This window comes from Semicossyphus pulcher, unplaced genomic scaffold (genome assembly GCF_022749685.1).
Source record: "Semicossyphus pulcher isolate SPU_LCO1_2020_fin unplaced genomic scaffold, fSemPul1.0.p SCAF_14, whole genome shotgun sequence".
Taxonomy (NCBI): domain Eukaryota; kingdom Metazoa; phylum Chordata; class Actinopteri; order Labriformes; family Labridae; genus Semicossyphus; species Semicossyphus pulcher.
Genome location: NW_027211648.1, coordinates 3,805,016 through 3,825,258, shown reverse-complemented (window position 1 = coordinate 3,825,258; position 20,243 = coordinate 3,805,016). Strand labels below are relative to the sequence as shown.

Genomic DNA, 20,243 nt, shown 5'->3' with positions numbered 1-20,243 from the left:
TACATTTAATGGAAGATAAAAGGGTTCGTTACCGCGGTGAAGTAAATTTAAGTGAATCCTCGACAGACGGCTGAGGTCTGATTTAGGGACCATCACTAAATTACAGTTTCAGGAAAAAAGACATCACCATTGTGTTTCTTTTTAACCATATTAGTTCAAAGGTTTATCAAATAGTTTTTTTAAAATAGATCTCTCAAGCACATTTATTTCATCTGGTATAGCTAATTTTTGCTGCATTTTACAAAATAATGCATGACAAAATAGAAATATCAATGTTAAGCAGAAATATGCATGTATTGCGTTATATCTTACAAATGAAGTTAAACATATTTGTGCAGAGTTGTGTAATTATCTGTTAATAATTTGTTGTTTTATTTAGTTGTGTGTTATTTTTGTTAGGCAACTAGGATAATTATCATTACAGTATCCCAAATTTGTTGACCAGATTATTCTAATGAATTTAAAATGAAGACTGTTGCATATTTATTTCTTGAAGCAAAAAATTAAGTAAGCAATTATACACATGTAATAGAGTTTGTTGGTTTATATTCCATCGAACACAAACTAAAATTCTGGTATTCTGGATATTTTAAGACTATGTTTGATTATATTAAATACCTAAAGTGTTAAATGGGTGTACTTACAAATCAAGTCAAAAATGTTGCTTAATTTGACCATAGAATTTGACTGAATTATAAAAGTTAGTAAGTACTAAATGAAGAGCCATTGCTTCCTGAAAAAGAGCCGGAAGTCGCATCACAATTATGTCGCCCTCTGGTGGTTACAGCGTGAACTACAGCTAGAAGCACCCTGCCTGGACACCGAAACTGGAGGCTGATACGAGTCTGACCAGTACTACTGTAGATGCACAAATGAAGATGCCAGGTGCACAGAGGTATAGGTCATGTTTTCTCCTTTTAGCATTAGTTTTTCGTTTCGGCACAGCGGCAGAGGTCTCTATATGGAAGGTGGACATCAACTCGGTCAGTGTTACATCTTCAACATATGCATTTGTGCGGTTAATACATAGCTTGCTGTCGTGCTACTGTAAATCTTACGTAGCAGCTGTTAGCCGAGAAGCTAACTAGTCTGTAGCATCACACTTCATTTTCCATCTTCTAGACACACTATGCTTTGACAGTTCTGTTTTTTCTAGTCTGACAAAAGGAGCTTTTTATTCGGAATGAGCTCGGTAACATTGCCCTAATCTAAAATCACAATTGTGACAAGAATGTGTTACATCAAGCTAGATAGCTGTGCAAATATAATATGCTACGTTGAATCTAGTAATGATAGGTCGTTTGTCAAGACACTGCACGTATTTACAAGTGCTTTACAAAGGAAAAGGAAATGTACTTATGCAAACAAATATTTAAATTATAAGACTGGAAAACAGAGCGGTTTTTGTGGTTAGGCAAGGCAAACTAAACTTGTTATTACCTTAGTTCAGAAGGAGCTACTGCTAAAGGTACTGCACATAGTCTCGACAGAAAGAAAAACATTTATTAGAAGAAGCTACTAACCAGTGGCGGAAAGAATAGTTTCTGCTACTTTATTGCTTCTTCTTCATTACATTTTATTAGAGTTAGAAGTCAATGCTTTTCAATCCACTACATATGTTTAATAAGCTACTTATTTAGCATTCTCAGTTTAATAGTATTGTATACAGGATGTGCAATAAATAGAATTTGATATAACGTTTATTGATTAGAATAAAACTTTATTCATCAACTGGGGAAAATTAAAGTATGTACAGTGATCAAAATTAGTCCACCATTACCAGCTGTAACTGTAAAGTATAAAAACCAAATACTTCTTTGTGTTGTGGTTAAAAAAAAACGACCCAAGCTATCAGGACTCACTGAAATGCATTCGTGCATGTGTGAGCTGGTTAGGTCATCCTATGAGGAAGTACATTTGCTTGTTATTTGAGCCAGAGTAGTTTATTCATTTAGAAAATAGACTGTAAGTGCTTTAAAATCCGTTCCTGCTTCCATATGTGGTTAAAATTGGGTGGTTTCAAGAAAAAATCAATTGCAGTGTACTTCTTTCTGATTCACTGATGTGTTTGTAAATCCTTATTGTTGTGTCGTGAGTGTCTGCTGCCTGTCTCGGTCAGGACACGCTTGTAAATCTCAATGAGGCTTTCCTGGTTAAATAATATTTCAATAAACATTTAAATATTTAATTACATATATTAAATACTTAAATATTTTAAATAATTTTTCTATAATGTTTTGTGTCCAGTTGATTGACTTTTATACATGTTTTCTATAGTTGCTCATTACTGTTTTATTATACGTACAGCCCTTTGAAGACTACCTCCTGATATCAGGTTATGATAAATTTGACTTGACTTGATATAACTCATGAAAAAAGCTGATGTGCACTCACAAAGTAAGAGTAACAAATTACACATAAACAAATATTCCTACAGATGACATGTACAAAGTGCTTCTTTCACACATCTTGGCAAATTTGTAGTTTTCAGTGCAATTTTAGCTAATCAATGACTTTTTATTATTCTCAGTTTAAATGTTTCATCTCACCAAATTAAAAAACGGCTCCGAACAGGAGTGTAGATATTAAAATGTAATCTCACTGAGCTTCAGCTTGTAGATAACAACCCTTTTGTCCCTCATGTCTTTTTCAGACGCAGGATGCTGTGTTTCGAAAGACACTGTACGCCAACACCACCATCTTCATGAAGTGTAAGCACTCTGACCTCTTCTTTATGAATTTTTGGTTTTACTTCCCTAAAACAGAATTGCATTGTTTTTTCCAGACATGAGGTTACTTCCTGCATCTGCAACACCCGAAGTATAAATATAAAGTACTTTTGATCATTGATCTAATAGGTAGAATATTCACTATAACATAGCTAGGTGTGAGTCACAGGCATGTATTCCTTGGGTACATTGCATCCTTGTTGAGGGTTGAGGTTTATTAGGACACTTGGTTTCAAACTCCTCCCATCACACTAACCAAATGTGCTGGTTTCATTTTCAAAACATGAAGCAAATGAGAAGTTATGTACAGAAAGGCCCCCTTTGTCTTCTACCTCTCTTTCCTCTTAAATAATATGCAGTGACTGGGGGAATATTTTAAGTCGTATGTCTTTGTTTTGACACACAATATTAGACAAGCTGCTTTTTACATAAAAAAAGAAATAAATAAAAAGTATTGACTCAAGACCGAGCAGCACTCATTCATTCAGGGCTCGCCAAAATATGAGACCATTTTTGAATAAGGTCTTTGAAACAATCTTGTAAATGTGTAACAAGGTCGCAGACCCTCAGCCGAGTCTGCTGGCACTGCTCATAGAGATCTGCATCTCTCAAGCCCGAGCCAAAGATGTTGCTTTCTCGTTACTTTTAGCAAGATGTCTCGTTCTATATCATTTGCAAAGCACATGGAGGGAGAACCCTCATTTACAACAGTGCCGAGGTACAGACGACAATAGAGCAGATATTTATAAATAAGCACGCTTTAAGAATAAATAAATAAAGTGCTGATCTTTTCTTCTTCTGCCTCCTATATATATATATATATGAGAGGCAATAAAAAAGCAAACTAAAATGCGACCTGAAACATAGACATACTACATTATACATATACAATTTATGTTTGTGATCGTACTTTCATGTTAAATAGATAAAACAACAATATTCAGTTTGATCTATTGAAGCGTGTTTAATCCCCCTTCGCTTAAGAGTTCTGTATTAAGCCTTTCATTGTGGGAGCGAACGTACGAGATAACCAGACGTCCACGGTCGGCTCCGGGTGTAACTCTTGATTTTCCTGGCTGACGGTCGCTTTCCTTTTCAGACTGTTTGCTTCATCTGAGCGTCGAGTTTGTTTCTTTTTCTTTGGATTTTCATTTATTGTTGAAGTTGTATCTGTAGTCATCCATCTTTTCTTCGTTTGTTCAGCCATAGTAGATTACTGTTTACAGTCACTAACTGGGCGCCACAGACACCCAGTCCATAATAAAACTATATACTACAATTGCAGAGGCTTTCATCAGAGGGCCACAGGCTCAATCACCATTGTGTTACCTCATTCGGTGATAGATAGAGACATTTAATTACATGAAAATCTTACAGATGATCACTTTAAAGTATAAGCTGGATATATTCCTAGTCTATATTCAAAATCTAACTTTTATTTGAGGGACAACTTAATTTGTTGACATGACGAAAGGAAATTGCAGGTGTTACCTTTTGAGATGGAAAAAAACGTTTATATAATACGTTAAATATTGGTTTACTAAAACACACAGTTACTTTAAACAACTGTCTAATGATCCACCCTTTGTGTCTCTCTGCAGTCCAGGGTGACACAGGGTCATGTGACAGAAACCTGGCCTACAACATCAGCTGGTACCTGCGCTCCTCTGTTTGTTACAACGAGGTCTTTAACACACCGGTGAGTATTGACTTTTGTCTGTTGGTGACATTGTCTCAAATATCTGTTTTGACATGAATGTTAATGTTGCTGGCTGTGCGGCTATTTCTATTATCTGTTTACTGGTGCAGTGGTTAGTGCTGCCTCACAGCTGGAAGGTTCTTGATTTGAATCCTGCTTCGAAGGGGCCCTTTCTGTGTGGAGTCTGCATGTTATACTTATATATAATCCCCACTCTGTTTTTACAAGCTACACACACAAAGGCCTGAAAAACACACATGCACAAACAGGATCCCATGCACATGCACTGATGGAGAGTGAGGGGGCTGCGCATGGACATGCGCCTCGAGCAGTCAGGGGATTCGGTGCCTTACTCAAGGACACCTCGACGGAGCCCTCTCCAGCTACCAGCTCCAATACCGGGCTTGGTCTGTATCGGGACATGAACCAGCCACCCTCCGGTTCCCAATCCAAGACCCTTCGGACTGAGCTACCGTCTACCCCATGTTCTCCCTTTGCATGCGTGGGTTCCCTCCGCGTACTCCGGCTTCCTCCCACAGTCCAAAGACATGCTCGTTAGGTTCATTGGTGACTCTAAAATTGCTAGTAGGTGTGAATGTGAGCGTCAAAGGTCGTCTGTCTCTATGTGTCAGCCCTGTGATTGACTGGCAAATCAGTCCAGGGTGTACCCCGCCTCTTGCTCCAGCCCCCCCAACGTCCCTGAACAGTACAAGCTCCATATAAAATGGATGGATGTCTTTTAAGAGACTGCTGCAGGGACGACATATTTTTGTGGGCTGTCTTGATACCTGGCATCACCCCAGTTCCTTTGATAAAAAGCCGATGGGATTTTTCCAGTGTTGTGTTCCAAGGCCACAACATCAGTTTAGTTTTAGATGACTTACTGGTTGCATGGAGTGATTTATTTCCCCTCCTCTGTCCTGTGTAGGACAACAAAGCGATGAACATGTTCGGTATGGAGCACATGCTGAAAGACGGCTGGAGTGGCTTCTACAGTCAGGGCTACATGTACTTCGACAACTGCTCCTCCCTCTTCCTACCCAAGGTTTGTAACACAATACTAATACATACATACAATGCTACCTACTGTGTTTGTCTGCAGCTGTTACCTCATGTCTTTGCTTTCAGAAAACCTCCTAAAAATGTTGCTTTTCTTTTATTGTTTTTCATCTGGGAAGCATTTCAGTTGTCATCTAAGAATTGTAAACACATATCTCTTACTCACCATATCCTCTCCCCCAGGTGTATTATGCCGACTTCAACCCATATCAGCCCCTTAGCAGCCCAAATGTGAGTCACAGATCAAGCTTATACAGTACTTACTTATATTAATGTGTTATCTCTGTGTGCGGGCATCTAACCCTGGTTTTATCTAACACTGCAAAACTTTATACGGCATATTTTTTGATTGTTGTCACATTATGCTCTGTGTTCTGTTTAGAGTGTCCCATCGAATCAGAGCGTCGTTTGGCCTGACAAGCCGGTAAGACATGTTGTAACATGACTTTATCAGAGCTAATAATGGGAGCTCTCTTGCTGAACTTATTTTGTGTGATGGTCCAGTCCAGTTATGATACATCGCCCGTTTAGAGTAACACTGTGCATGAACTAAAAATAACAGATGATCCAGGACAAACTGGAGTTGATAAGTTGGACTATATTTTGACCAGGAGGTGGATACTCACTGCTATGCTGTTATCATAAATCAGGGGTGGCCAACCCTGCTCCTGGAGGGCTACCTTCCTGCATGTTTTCGGTTCTTCCGCACTCTATCAGCCTGATTTGAATGATCTGCTCGTTATCAACCAACTGAAGCTTCTGAGCAAAACATTCAAATCAGGTGTGTTAGAGTACGGAGAAACCTAAAACATGCAGGAAGGTAGCTCTCCAGGAGCAGGGTTGGTCGCCCCTGTCCCTAAATGGTGCAATGATAGCCACTTGTCAATCACAGGTAGCCACACCCCATGAGCGTACCCTACTTTATCATCTATTTCACTCTAAATGAGACCATAAATTACCTCCATGCAGAATTGAAGAAGACTTGAATCTATCGATTTAGACCTTAAACTAATAAATAAAATGCTTATTAAGTAGGTAATTTTGTTACAGAACTCTATATGATCTCTTTTTTGCAACCAGTAGAGCCGCCCCCTGCTGGCCATTAGAAAGAATGCAGGTTAAAAAAAAAAAAATAATATTTTATCTCCAGATCTTATATACAGTATTTATCATTTTCATTATACTGTAAACAATGTGAAGAGCTCCACCTGCTCAGCACAGTTGTCATCTCTCTGCACCACACATCCCTGCATAGTTAGAGACATTATAAAAACTAGAGTGAGAGTCTAAAGCCACAGCCATGTTCACTGCTATCATCATAGCATCTCTAGAGCCGTCCTGTTTGACAGAATGCCAAAACACCATCATAACACAGCTGTAAAGAACTTCCACTATCAGCTGCTATAATGCAGACTTATTCCCGCCTTGTTTTGGAAGTTTACCCACATCTAATGGGAAGTATGCATTTATTGTAGTGTAAGTTTTGTGAGGGCACGCAAAGGTAGTTCAGTGAAACAATCCCACATTGACCTTTCCAAACTTTTACCGTAGAAACTTTTTAATGCTTTACAGGTCTTGGCGTCATTGCAAATACTGTTTGTTTATAATTAAACTGTCTGATTATTTGCTCACCCACGCGTTTAATTTGCAGGACATCAGTGCAGTGGCCAAAGCTTGGGAGGACAGTCCGTATCTGTTCATCGTGAAGGTGCTGCCTGTGTTCCGCGGCATCGAGGACGAGGACATGGAGGCCGACTTTGCTTTTACAAGTGAGAAACATCATTTCACTTCACAGCTTTATAATCTCTCATGTTTACTCAAGATATAAACTGATAAAGTCAAAAAGGGAATAAGCAGAATTAACTGTTGTTGTTTTTCTTCCCTAGTGAAAGTTGAGATGAAGGGGCCACATGACTACTCTTCTCCAGCAGACTGGCCTCTGATGATGGTATGTGCTAAGTATTATTGAAACGAGGCTTTTTAAATTAAAAGAATTTTTTTTAAACAAAATTGTTACAGTTTTGACCAATGAATGTATATAAAGATGGACGACGCATCTCCATCTACTCTGATTATACAAAATTGAAGCCAAAACACCCCCTGTGACGGCCGCTGCCATCCTGCGCTGGTGATGTCATTTGGAGCCAGAGCTGAGCAGTAGAGATCGAGCTGCCGTAGCTACTTCCGCTAACCAAGACACACATTTAAATTACCAAAAAAACTGCAAAGATCCTGCACAACAGCGTATTTAACAGCTTATTGTGTTGGTCTGAAGCAGACGATCACAGGTATGGAAAGTTCAATGACTGTAGTGTTAGTGTTAGTTACGTCTCCTCTCGCCGTTCCTCCTCTACTCTGCTACTCAGGAACAGAACGCTGCAGGAGCCCCATTTGTCCACAGAGCTGTCAATCATGAGGCCACACCCCCTTTTTATAGCATCAAAAAACTAATTAAAAGTAAACCTGTCAGAAAAATGAACACTTGGACATAAATCAGCATGATAAGAACTAACTATAATGACAGAAACCATGTTTGAGAAAAATGTATTTGAAGTGTATTTTGATTTTATAGTTTGACTCATGTCCCATCTGTTAACATGGAGGAGGCAGGCTTTATGAGCTATACTGCAGCCAGTCAGCAGGGGGCGATAGAGAGGGTTTGGCTTCACTTATAGGGAGCTGTCATGTCGTCCATCTTTTTATACAGTCTATTGTTTTGACTGATTGAAGGAATAAGTTTCTTTATATTCTTCAAGGAATGTTCAACAAAATGTTTCAACACAAGATGCAACTTACTTATTGTTTATGAAGCTTTAAAGCACTTTTGGCCTTTTTCAGAGGATGGAGTTGCTAACTGGTGTGTGCAGGGCTGCAGCTGAAGATTATTTGCATTGTTGCCTCATCTGTTGGTTATATTCCTTATTTATCGATTCAGTGTTTCCCAAAACCCAAATGATGTCCACAATTGTCTTGTTTTATCCACAAGCCAAAGGTCGTCAGTTTAGTTCGATAGAGACAGTAAATATTCACATTTAAGACGCTGGGACCAGAGAATATTTGGCTTTTTATAAGTAATTCTTAATAGTAGTAATGAATCATTGCAGCTGTACAGTTTCCTCTCCCTCCTGTCCGTCACAGTTCTTCATGGTCATGTGCATCGTGTACGTGCTGTTCGGGGCTCTCTGGCTCTTCTGGTGCGCCTGCTACTGGAGAGACCTGCTGCGGATCCAGTTCTGGATCGGTGCTGTCATCATCCTCGGCATGCTGGAAAAGGCTGTGTTTTACTCAGAGTACCAGAGCATCCGCTACAAAGGAGACTACAGTTAGTTTGTTTTTTATATGTGTTGTCTTTTTTCTCTTTACTTCCGTCTGTTACGATTTTAGGGATGGGCATCTAGTAATCTAATTACCTTATGAACGAGTAATCGAGTACTCGCAAATTATAACTTTTTTTTAACCATTAAAAAAACAAACAAACGCCATCAGCTCACAGAAGCCTTAATGGGAGCATGTCTCCATTCACCATGTTCATTATTAGCAGGCTAATGTTCTCTGCTCTGGTATCATCACAACGGCGTGTGCTAACAGGGCTAGCAAATGATGTGATGCTGGCTTCTCCTTGTGCTTTAAGCACATGTGGTGAAGCATCGAACTAGTATTTCTATAGTTTAACACCACATATCAGCACAACGCGTTATCGTTGTACTTCCAGACATCACTTTTCCTGGTCACGGCTGACGCGGTGCATCTAAACTACTTTAGCCGAAAACAACGATTTAAGTTTGTTTTTCTCTGCACAGTTCAAGGTGCTGTGATTTTCGCTGAGCTGTTCTCCGCACTTAAAAGATCCCTTGCCCGAATCCTGGTCCTCATTGTCAGTCTTGGCTACGGCATAGTCAGGTAATTATACCCTTTAAAAACTCACCTCCTGCTGTACACCATGTCTCAATAGTTTAATGACCGCTTGTTTTCTTTTCAAATGTGAAGTCATTATTCTTAACAAATGAAGAACCGGTGATGAACTCGCTGTTAACTCTCCCATTTTGAATCATTTGTCAGGCCCAGGTTGGGTACTACAGTGCACCGGCTGGTAGCTGTTGGGCTTCTCTACCTGATCTTCTCCTCAGTGGAAGGTGTGCTGAGAGTGACTGGTGTAAGTATCAACGATAACTTAATCTCTACATAAAAGTGTAGAATCTGTAGGCAGGGGGGATTTTTAGTTCGGGATGTGTTTTGGTTTTGTTTGTAGTACGCTTTTAGTCAGAGTAATATCACGTATCAGCAGGAGGCGGCGTATGCAGGAAAAACAGTCCGTAACATAATCCTGGGGAGTCACCTGACGACGATTTACTTCTTATTATTAACAGACATCTGCAGCAAGTTCAGCTAACATCTGTTCTAGTTCTAAATTCAACTTTAGATTAATTCCCTTGAACACTGTCCCAAAAGCCGTTCAGCATTTGGATTTCCCGACTTCCTCGAATGCATCAGAAATGATCGATCAGCCTCCGTTCAGCAATCGAGCATTTTAAAGTAGTGTTCTTCTCCTCTTGAGGACAGACCTGACAAAGCTTCATGTTGACTTGTTACTAATCTGCATCATGATGTTGTTATTTCAGCAAACTGAAGAGCCGTTAATTAAAGTCGATCACAAGAAAATCTGTTTCTTGGGACGCTGGTTTAGCTCAGCTGGTAGAGCAGGCGCCCCATGTATAGAGGCTACATTGATCGCAGGTTCGACTCCTGTCATCGCCTACTCTCTACTCCCCACATTTCCTGTCTCTCTTCAGCTGACCGATATAATAAAGCCAAAAAATAATCTTAAAAAAGAAAATCTGTTTCTGTTTGGGCTTCATCCCGCTGAAGTAAGCCAGAGTGCAGCCTCTGTGTAGCTTACTGTTTACAGTGAAGCTGAGACTCAGCACAGACAGATAAACGGACGCTCCTCCGGGGGATGAGACAAACCAAGAGATGACAGCGTTTATTTAGCAGACGTATCGTTTCTCAAGCTGCTAACTGGACTGTAAACAATGCAGCGCACAGAGAAGGAAGTCTTGGCTGGAAATCGTTTATCGTTACCCGCTGTCTAAACCAGAAATGCCCGACATGTTCACCGTTGTCCCCTATTTTGTCTCAGACGATAGCCGATAGAGATTTACTATTCATAAACCCACTCGGGAACTCGCTTGACCACCACCCATCACTGTCGTTCTCTCAGTATCGGTTTTAGCTTACACGGAGAAATCTAGGACGCAGTTACCGTTTCAGAAAGGCTCATTAAAGCAAACTACCATCTTACCACTTAAAACATATTATATGTTCTTATACTTAAATGTGTACTTCTAAGCTTTACAATGGTACTATTACATTTTGGCTTCACCGCACCATAATATTTAATTCTGCGAAACTTCGACCCGTTGGTCTCATTCATGGACACTTTGTCCACCACCCTGTGGTCACAAAAGCAAATTACACTGATCAGTGTACATTCAAGATGGCCGTGATCCCGACCAAAATGTGTTACAGTCGGGCACTCGACAGAAAACTCAACCAGGTACAAAACCTCTTCAGATTTTAAGATTGAAACTTGTTTATTTCATGCGTATGAACAGTTGTAGCTTGATATGGCAGACAAATTTGATTAATTTTATCAATAGCAACAAGCTAAAACACCGTTAGGACAAGGTGCTCACATGAGGACAATGGGACTTTTTCAATGTAACACAAAGACAGTTCTTAGGTTTTATACTTATTAGGTCCTATTAATCCCCAAAAGGTCGGAGAAATTAAAAATGCTCGGGTCTCAGGAGGTTAATTCTCTTTTTCTGTGGCCACAGTTCGATTCTATCCAGGCAAAAATAATAAATCAACTGCATTTCAACGAGCGCCGATAGGACATGAACTGTTAGAATCTCCACAGGCTGATTGGTGCCGATAGTGGTTGTGTATTTTTACATGAAACTCTTGCCTAGCGCAGCTTTCGAGGCACTGTGAATAAATAAATTTGATTTGAAAGGAGGAGACGACAGAGAGGGAAGGTTACGCAGGGATTCAGGGTCTGCGAGGCAGACATGTGACGATAATACAGAATGACGAATTTGATCTGAGAGTGATTTTCAAACGCAGCCAAACACGCTGCAAGTTCGAAAAGTCATTAAAACACAAAGTTTCACAAACAAACATAGGAAAAGAACGGAGAGAGGTTGTGTGGTTTGGTGAGCAGATGTGTTTTGTCAAGAAGCTTATCTTGTGTTTAAATAGGCACAGTGACCTCCATCATGATTTAGTTGTTCTTTATACACGCACACACCCTCTGTGCTCTGTGCTGTCCTCTAGGCTCTGTATTTGTCTCGTTTTTGAAATTCGACTCTTATCTTCTTTTTTCAGGGTTTCTATGGGACGGTTGCCCTTGTGGCTAATCTCAGCCTCTCCCTTATTGACTCCTGTGTCATGTGGTGGATATCCTTTACCCAACCAGCCAAAGAGAACAGCCACTCAGGGCGAATCAGGATTTACATTTACATTGTTGCTTTTGACTTTACTTGAATGATTGTTTTCCTTAATTTGAATCCACATTTTCATCAGCCTGTCTCAAACCACTCGCCTCCTGAAGCTCCGCAGAAATGTGGTGAAACTCTCCTTGTATCAGCACTTCACCAACACTCTCATCTTCTCTGTAGTCGGTGAGTAAACGCTGCTCGGAGAGGGATTGAGTCTCAGTAAAGCTGTACCTTGTTTCAGAGACAGCTGCCTCATTATGATCAGTTTAATCCACCGATCTTACACATCAAAGTCTGTTGTGTTTGGGAGGTTTGCTGCAATGTAAAAAAAAAAAGTTCTATAAGAGGGTTTGGCAGCATATTAGCGTAAAGTCGCAGAGCCAAAGGATAATTTTCTGAGAGTAAAGTGGTCAATTGTGATTATAAAACCATTCTTTTAAGATTTAAGACACCAATTTACTGGAAGAAAACTCTTTAAAATTTTCCACTGAATCAGCAGCGTCCCTGGCTGTCCCTAACTTACCGCAAGAAAAACACACACAATCAGAGCGACGCATAATACTCTCTTTATGCTTTAATCAACCTGCCTGATATTGTGTCGCTCCCCTTTTGCTGCCAAGACAGCCCTGACCCATCGAGGCATGGACTCCACTAGACCTCTGCAGGTGTGCTGAGGTATCTGGCACCAAGACGTGAGCAGCAGATCCTTTAAGTCCTGTAAGTTGCGAGGTGGAGCCTCCATGGACCGGACTTGTTTGTCCAGCACATCCCACAGACGCTCGATTGGATTGAGATCTGGGGAATTTGGAGGCCAAGTCAACACCTTGAACTCGTCGTGTTCCTCAAACCATTCCTGAACCGTGTCTGCAGTGCGGCAGGCGCATCATCCTGCTGAAAGAGGCCACTGCCATTAGGGAATACTGTTTCCATGAAGGGGTGCACTTGGTCTGCAACAATGTTTAGGTATGTTTAGGTCGGTGCTACGTGTTAAAGTAACATCCACATGAACGGCAGGACCCAAGGTTTCCCAGCAGAGCTTTGCCCAAAGCATCACACTGCCTCCACCGGCTCGCCTTCTTCCCATAGTGCAGCCTGGTGCCATGTCTTCCCCTGGTAAGCGTCGCACACGCACCCGACCATCCACATAAGAAAACGTGACGCATCAGACCAGGCCTCCTTCTTCCATCACTCTGTGGTCCAGTTCTGATGCTCACTTGCCCATTGTAGGGGCTTTCTGCGGTGGACAGGGGTCAGCATGGGCGCCCTGACCGGTCTGCGGCTACACAGCCACATACACAACAAACTGAGATGCTCTGTGTGTTCTGACACCTTTCTATCAGAACCAGCATTAACTTTGTCAGCAGTTTGAGCTACAGCAGCTCTTCTGTTGGATCGGACCACACGGGCCAGCCTTCACTCCCCAGGAGCATCAGTGAGCCTTGAGACCACTGCAGACCGGGAACACCCATCAAGAGCTGCAGTTTTGGAGATGCTCTGACCCACCCGTCTAGACATCATAATTTGTCCCTTGTCAAAGTCGCTCACATCCGTACACTTGCCCATTTTTCCTGCTTCCGACACATTATCTTCAAGGACAGAATGTGCACTTGCTGCTGAACATATCCCACCCACTGACAGGTGCTACTGTAACGAGATAATCAATGATTCACTTCACCTGTCAGTGGTCATAATGTTGTGGCTGATTGGTGTATATTCCCTCAGAAATAGCTCTCCCATAAAGTCAGGAATAGCGTGTTAGCTTTCTAGCTTATTAAATAAATTCAGGGGCAGGAGAGTATACGGGAATGGGAATACCCAGCTAGCAGGGAACGTTCCCCTAACATCAGCTAACATTACCTACAAGTTCTAATTACCTTTGAAAGAAGCGTTTTAAGGATGTTTATCATTTCAAATAAAGTTCTTCTAACATTGAAACTTAAACTAAGATGTTATTGAGGCCTGGGACGTCAGAACGCCTTTTATAAAACATTTGCTCAATGTTACATAAAGACAAAGGTAGAACATGCTCACTGCAACATCCTGAGGATCTCTTCAGGATGTTAGTTCGGCCTGAACTATCAGAACATGATTTATAAAACGTTCCTGATATGTGATTTGAACATTCTCACCTGCAAATGTTTCAGAGAATGTTCTCCTGCTATTAAAAAGGAACATTCTGGGAACCAAATAAAAACTTCCCGCTCAAACATCGCACGTAACATTCTCAGAACGTTCTTAGAACAAGACATTTCTAGCTGTGTAGATCCTCTCAAGTTCCTCTCGACAACAAAGAGAATGAGCATATAATCTTTCCCGTTTAACATATATGTTAGACTTTTTCAAACTTTGCATTATGGAAATGATGCTTTTGAATACTTGCCTACCCTCCAGCCTTCTGGGATTACCTTTTCTAATTCTGTTTCCACTGCTGGGAGGTTTTTTAAGTTTGCATAATGTTTACAGTGTTTACTTTGTGTCCACAGCTTCCATCATTTTCATCATCTGGACCACCAAAGTCTTCAAGCTGGTCGACTGTCAGAGGGTCAGTCTGTTTCATGCTATGGATTGATTACTGTTTTGTGTTCCTTCATGAGGTTGTTTACTCAGAGATGAGAAGTGAACTTGCCTTTCAGCCTGATAACATCCATCTCTGCGCTCACCCCGATCTATTTTTATCATCTCTGCAGGGTTGGAGGGACTTGTGGGTAGACGATGCCTTCTGGCGTCTCCTGTTCTCCACCATCCTGCTGGTTATCATGGTGCTGCTGCGGCCCTCCGCCAACAGCCAGAGGTCAGACTTGATCCGGAGCCCAACGCCATGTTTGTCATTTTAAGTTATCAGATGTTGCATTTATTGATGTGTTTCTCTCAGGTTCTCCCATTCTCCTCTGATTGATGAAGATGACGAGGAGGAAGAGGCCAAGGAGCCCATGCTGAATGAAGCTTTTGGTGAGACTTATCATTCTGCTGCTTCCTTTGCAAGACCTACCATTAGATCTAATAAGTATTAAGAGAGTGTTTAGAATACAAATAGGAGGTCTGCTGCGAACACCCCTCCCTGGCGGCCATATTGGAGGTCCTCAACATATGGAAAACAACTGCATCTTGGAGCTTTGCCTTCTTTCTACAACCCAAACAGGCTCTGTTTTTGGTTTTTGCAGGTTTTTTCTCTCTTTTGTCTTTATTCAGTTAGTCAAAAGTGTAGAAATAGACGGGAAATTAATTGTAGGTGTTTGGTATTAAGCGGCACTATCAGGCTAGCTCAACCATAATATCTTCTTGTAAACATTTCTGATGTGCAAGGAGCTTAAGAGCTAAAGTATCCAGTAAAAGCTCACATTACAAAAAGAGAAGTTTGTAGACATAAGGAATCAGCCTAGTTATTCTAGTCCCTCTTCCAGAGGCCGAAGAATACCCTTACATGCCATTTTTATAATTCACATGTATTTGGGGAAGAGAGCACAAAGAAGTCCTGATAATGTAGAGAGTGCTTTATGCTAATCTTGGTGTCATATCTGATCAGGCGATGCTCTTTGATCAACATATTAGGTCATTAAATCGTTCATGTCTTACAAGCTGAGTTAGAGATGCTTATCCATGCTTTTCTTTCCTGGCTTGACTACTACAATTCCCTTTCCACCTGCCTCACTAAGTCCTCCCTCGACCTTCTACAGATGGTCCAGAACACTGCTGCCAGGCTGTTGACTTAAATTCAGGATTTACTTTAAGGTCCTTGTTTTCATTTATAAAGCCCTGCATGAACATCTCTGACCTGCTCCATCCCTACATCAGGTGTTCTGACCCGAGTCTACTTGCCGTCCCTCGCGTCCGCCTGAAAACAAAAAGTGATCGTACCTTTGAGTTTGTGGCTCCAACACTTTGGAACACTTCTACCTATGCTCATACGCTCTGCAGGTTCTACTGATGCTTTTAAAAAGCAGCTTAAGACACACCTTTTTAATCAGCTTTTCATCATCTCATGTCATTTTTATTTTATGATTGTTTTGACTATTATTTAAATGTTTTGTGAAGCACTTTGTGACTTTGCTGTGTGATAGGTGCTATACCAAATAAACTTTACTTACTTACTTTCTGCTGAATGAGGACATAGGTATTTGGAAGCAGACAAAAAATTGCCGTAAATATAAAATACCTATATTTTTTCCTTTCTGGTGGACCTCTCTGATGGAGTCAGCATTGTTTCCAATATATATCTGAAAAGCTTTGATGCATGATTGAACTATGAGGCTAACAAACTTCTTGACAAATGCTCACAGCGTGACCTCCTCTGCTGGGTTTTTTGTGTTGTATAACCTGTTTTTTACTGAGGGCATAATTTAGAAGTACTCATCTTATAATAATTCAATTTGATAACTTAGTTATGTAATAGTCTTATTATTCAATAAGGGACATGTATCTGATTTCAATTATTTTTGTTTCAGAGGGAATGAAGATGAGAGGCTCAAAGCCCGACACTAACGGCTCCCAGAAACTGCTGAGTAAAGAGGTGGGTTCACTGTCTTCTTCTCTTTTTTTAATTGAAAATGTTTCCTTACATAATTTAATGACATTGCAACTTTACAAACTCTGCTTTTTGCAAGGATGAAGACATGAAATGGGTTGAGGAGAACATTCCTACCACTGTAGCTGATGTGTGAGTAAAGTCAGTTTTAGACATTGAGCTGACACCAGGGACAGTCCTGAAAATATGCACTAGCAGGTTCACATTACTTTGTTACACATACCCAGGATTTTTGAGTATAAGGTTTCAGCTTAAAAAGTTAATCCGTCTTAGAATGTCATATTGTCGCAGCTTATGTAAGTGTATTACTGTTGCTTACAGCACCTGATTAAGGACAGCTCAGGCTAGAAATATAAACTTAAAACATCAACAGGGAACACTTTGAAGCACAAACAGGAAGAGAGTGTCTTTTAAAATGTGGCTTGACCAGTGTCTGAACTGTTGAACTCACTGCCTCCCTCTCTGCTTTGTTCTCTCCATACAGAGCTCTCCCTGTAATGCTGGATGAGGAAGAGGTAAAGAGTCCGTTTACCCTCCCCCCGCTGCGAGTCCCATGATCACATTTTTGTCTATTGAAATGTTGTTTACTGTAAAATCGTTCCTCAATCACATTACTGTGAAATGCGTGTTCTCTTTTTGCAGGAAATCCTGAAAACCAAGATGGAGAGATCCAAAATGGAGTAGAAGTGAATGCGAGGAGGTGATGTGAGAATGAAGAGGAGGCAATTTCACTGAGGCAGCAATGAATGCGTTCTGAGTGATCTAATTACCAAAAAAATATGGGCAAAGCCAACCGTTCTCTCCAGGCACCTAACATGTTTAGTTTTATTTCACAGGTATTGTGTAACACTGTAATACGCTCAGAGAAGCATGAATAATGTGTTAATGAAAAGGCAATACTGTGCGACCTGTAGTTGGATGGGTTGGCTGTTGATGTCAAGGTTTTTGGAGGAGGGTGAAACTGAAGAGCAGAGCACTTTCATGAATATTTAATGTGTCTCAAAAAGGTTTCTTCAATGTCACAAACATGGCCAAAATCTAATAGAGACTGTGCATTTAACACAGTAGTTGAAAAAATAGTTTTTATCAAAATCCTCTCGCATAGTTTAAGAAAATACACAATATTTACCGGGATGTGTAGTTTCTTTAGCACGGGGATGAAGAAGAAGAAGTCTCCCTTTTTAAAATGCAGAAGTGACCTCTGATTGGTCAAATCTGTAAAGCTGTGTGGACTGGTTTCAAATCTGTTCAGATAATAATCAAAATGAATCTACGGTGTCCCAGAGAGCTCAACAAGCTGCAGTTTAAGAAAACACAAGCAACTTAAAGAAACATCTTTGGTTGTTTGGTGAGCCATATAACCATATACCAAACTTGAAATGTGTTAATGCTTTTAAATTGGACAACACAACCAAATATAACACTTCAAAATTCCCTAACAATCCCAAATACAGCAAAGCAACATAGCCAAATTCCCGACGCAACCAAACATAAACAAATTCGGAAAAACGATTAAATTCAACAAAATACTGAAATTTCACAACTCAACCATTATCACAATAGAACCACATTTCAAACCAAAGTTAGCAACAAAACCCAAAATCCACAAGTAATATTGCAACGCAACCAATTCTCACAAGACGACCAAATTCAACATGACAAAATTCCACAACAAAACTTAATTCCACAACACAACCAAATCACTAGTAAAACTGCAACGCAACTAATTTCTGCAACACGAAAGGAATTCCACAAATTCTGCAATACAACACAACAAAATTACGTAAGAAAACCAACTTAAACAGCATAACCGAATTCTATGAATATGACCATTTCCACCCCACGAACCCGAACCCGCACCAAATTACATAACACATTAAAATGTGAAAAAACAACAAACTTTCACAACCCAACAAAACTCCGCAACACAGCCAAATTATGTAACATAACCTAAATGCACTGATTCCCCGACACTACAAAATTTCACACAAAATAATTAGGTAATACAACAACATTTAAATACACAATAGAATTTCACAACACAACCAAATTCCACTGATTTAAACGGAATTCCACAACACAAGTTAGTTCTGCAACAGAACCACATTTTGTAACATGACCAAATTTTACTTTTTACGCTCATGTGTTGTGTTTTTGTTAATTGCACTTTGTTGAGCCCTCAGGGCCACCGTAGAAATCAGATGATGGTATAAAAGGAGGGAAAACACTTGCTGAAAATGGCACGTTAGTGTGAATAATAAGAATCTGTATAAGCCAACACAGCACATTTGAACTCAGAGGTGTGTTGTGCTATAAACTTAATGTAAAAAAAATTCAGTTTTCAGCATGTGTTTTATTGCGTTACACATTCAAAAGGTCACATAACACTGTTTCCTAACCAGTGAAAATTTACTGAGCTCATTTCCCCAAGCTGCACCGTCCAATTATAAACAAATGTCTTAATGTTACACATAAACCACACTTTGTTGTCTGGCTTAATGATTTCTCATACATATATTAATAACAAGCTACAGTTAACTCTTAACACAGCGGCATTAGTGAATATGATACTTGAAATATATCACAGTCGTCAGGGTTAAACATGCGACATGTTTTGGAGCGGTTCTTGAGTTAACTGAAGAACAGCTGGGAGAATTTAATGTCCAACTCATCAGAGTCATTCAAGTATGTTACATTGTAAACTCTGCGTCTTGAGGAGTGTTCAACCAGATCATAGAAAAACAGTTTAAGCAAATTAATATGTGATTTTTAAGCTGCTTGGTTCTCTGAAACACCTTCGTAAAATAATTCCAGCCCCATTTTCAGGCAGAAGTTGTCACAAGTCTAAAATTAAGGATGTAATTTTCATCTCTATAAAAGTTCTATTCTGTAGCTTTTCACATAACAGCAGTTATTTAGGTCCACTTCATGTCCTCTATTAAGTGAAAGCTAATTTTTAGCTACTGAATCACAGAGCCCATTTATTAGCCTCACTGATGGGGTTTTGGCTTGAATTTAAATGTTATTTACTGTTTGTATGCAACGCTATGTCACTCGCCCTCCACAAACCGGGCCACAGCTTTGTTATGGATTTCACCCAAAATCAGTAGCACAAAGTAGTTTTTAAAAAGTTCTAAATATATAAATTCACTATACAGATTCCCTCGAGCCTATCTTACTCACATTATAAAATAATCTTGCCTTAACTGGCAGCATTAAATCTCCGTCCTTGTGCAATTTACTACAGAATGTGTGGATATTCCAAATTCCTTAATTTATGTTGTTTTTTTTATATTTGTCTTGTTGAGGATTTTATTTTAGAGAGAATCTAAAACCCATATTCTGGATGTGAGTCTGCTTTGTAATGTGAAGCTGATGATATTGTATGGCTTTTTGCGTTTGTCCTGCAAATAAAATTTATATTGAAACCTTTTTACAATGTCAGGTTGTGTTTGTCAAATTTTGTAGAAAGATGACTTTTTTTGGGAATTACATTTTTATTTTAAGTCTTTGACCTATCCTTTATTGTAACAATTTATGGCAATGTACATTCACCTCAAACAGTTTTTTGAAGAAGTTAGCTTGAAATAAAAACACTGATAAGGAGCATTTACCCTAAGAAAACAAAATAATAAAATAAAAAAACAAAATAAATGTCTCCTTTTCAAACATGTACTGTTCCTTTTGTGTAAAGATTTTTTTTGCATTGGAGATTGTTGTGGTTTATTGTTCAT

General features: G+C 39.8%; 1 protein-coding gene across 1 annotated transcript; it reads left to right on the top strand.

Moving 5' to 3' along the window:
- The first annotated feature begins 846 nt into the window (after positions 1-846).
- LOC138591580 (transmembrane protein 87A-like) lies at positions 847-19,941 on the top strand. The gene is made up of 20 exons (XM_069662222.1): positions 847-983; positions 2,654-2,711; positions 4,331-4,428; positions 5,357-5,473; positions 5,671-5,718; positions 5,870-5,911; positions 7,139-7,256; positions 7,374-7,435; positions 8,626-8,809; positions 9,288-9,387; positions 9,547-9,640; positions 11,875-11,946; positions 12,062-12,170; positions 14,471-14,529; positions 14,675-14,778; positions 14,860-14,936; positions 16,430-16,494; positions 16,589-16,641; positions 16,994-17,024; positions 17,152-19,941. Exons 1-20 carry the CDS (start codon positions 873-875, stop codon positions 17,191-17,193), a joined length of 1,644 nt encoding a protein of 547 aa, XP_069518323.1. The 5' UTR covers positions 847-872; the 3' UTR covers positions 17,194-19,941.
- The last annotated feature ends 302 nt before the right edge of the window (positions 19,942-20,243 follow it).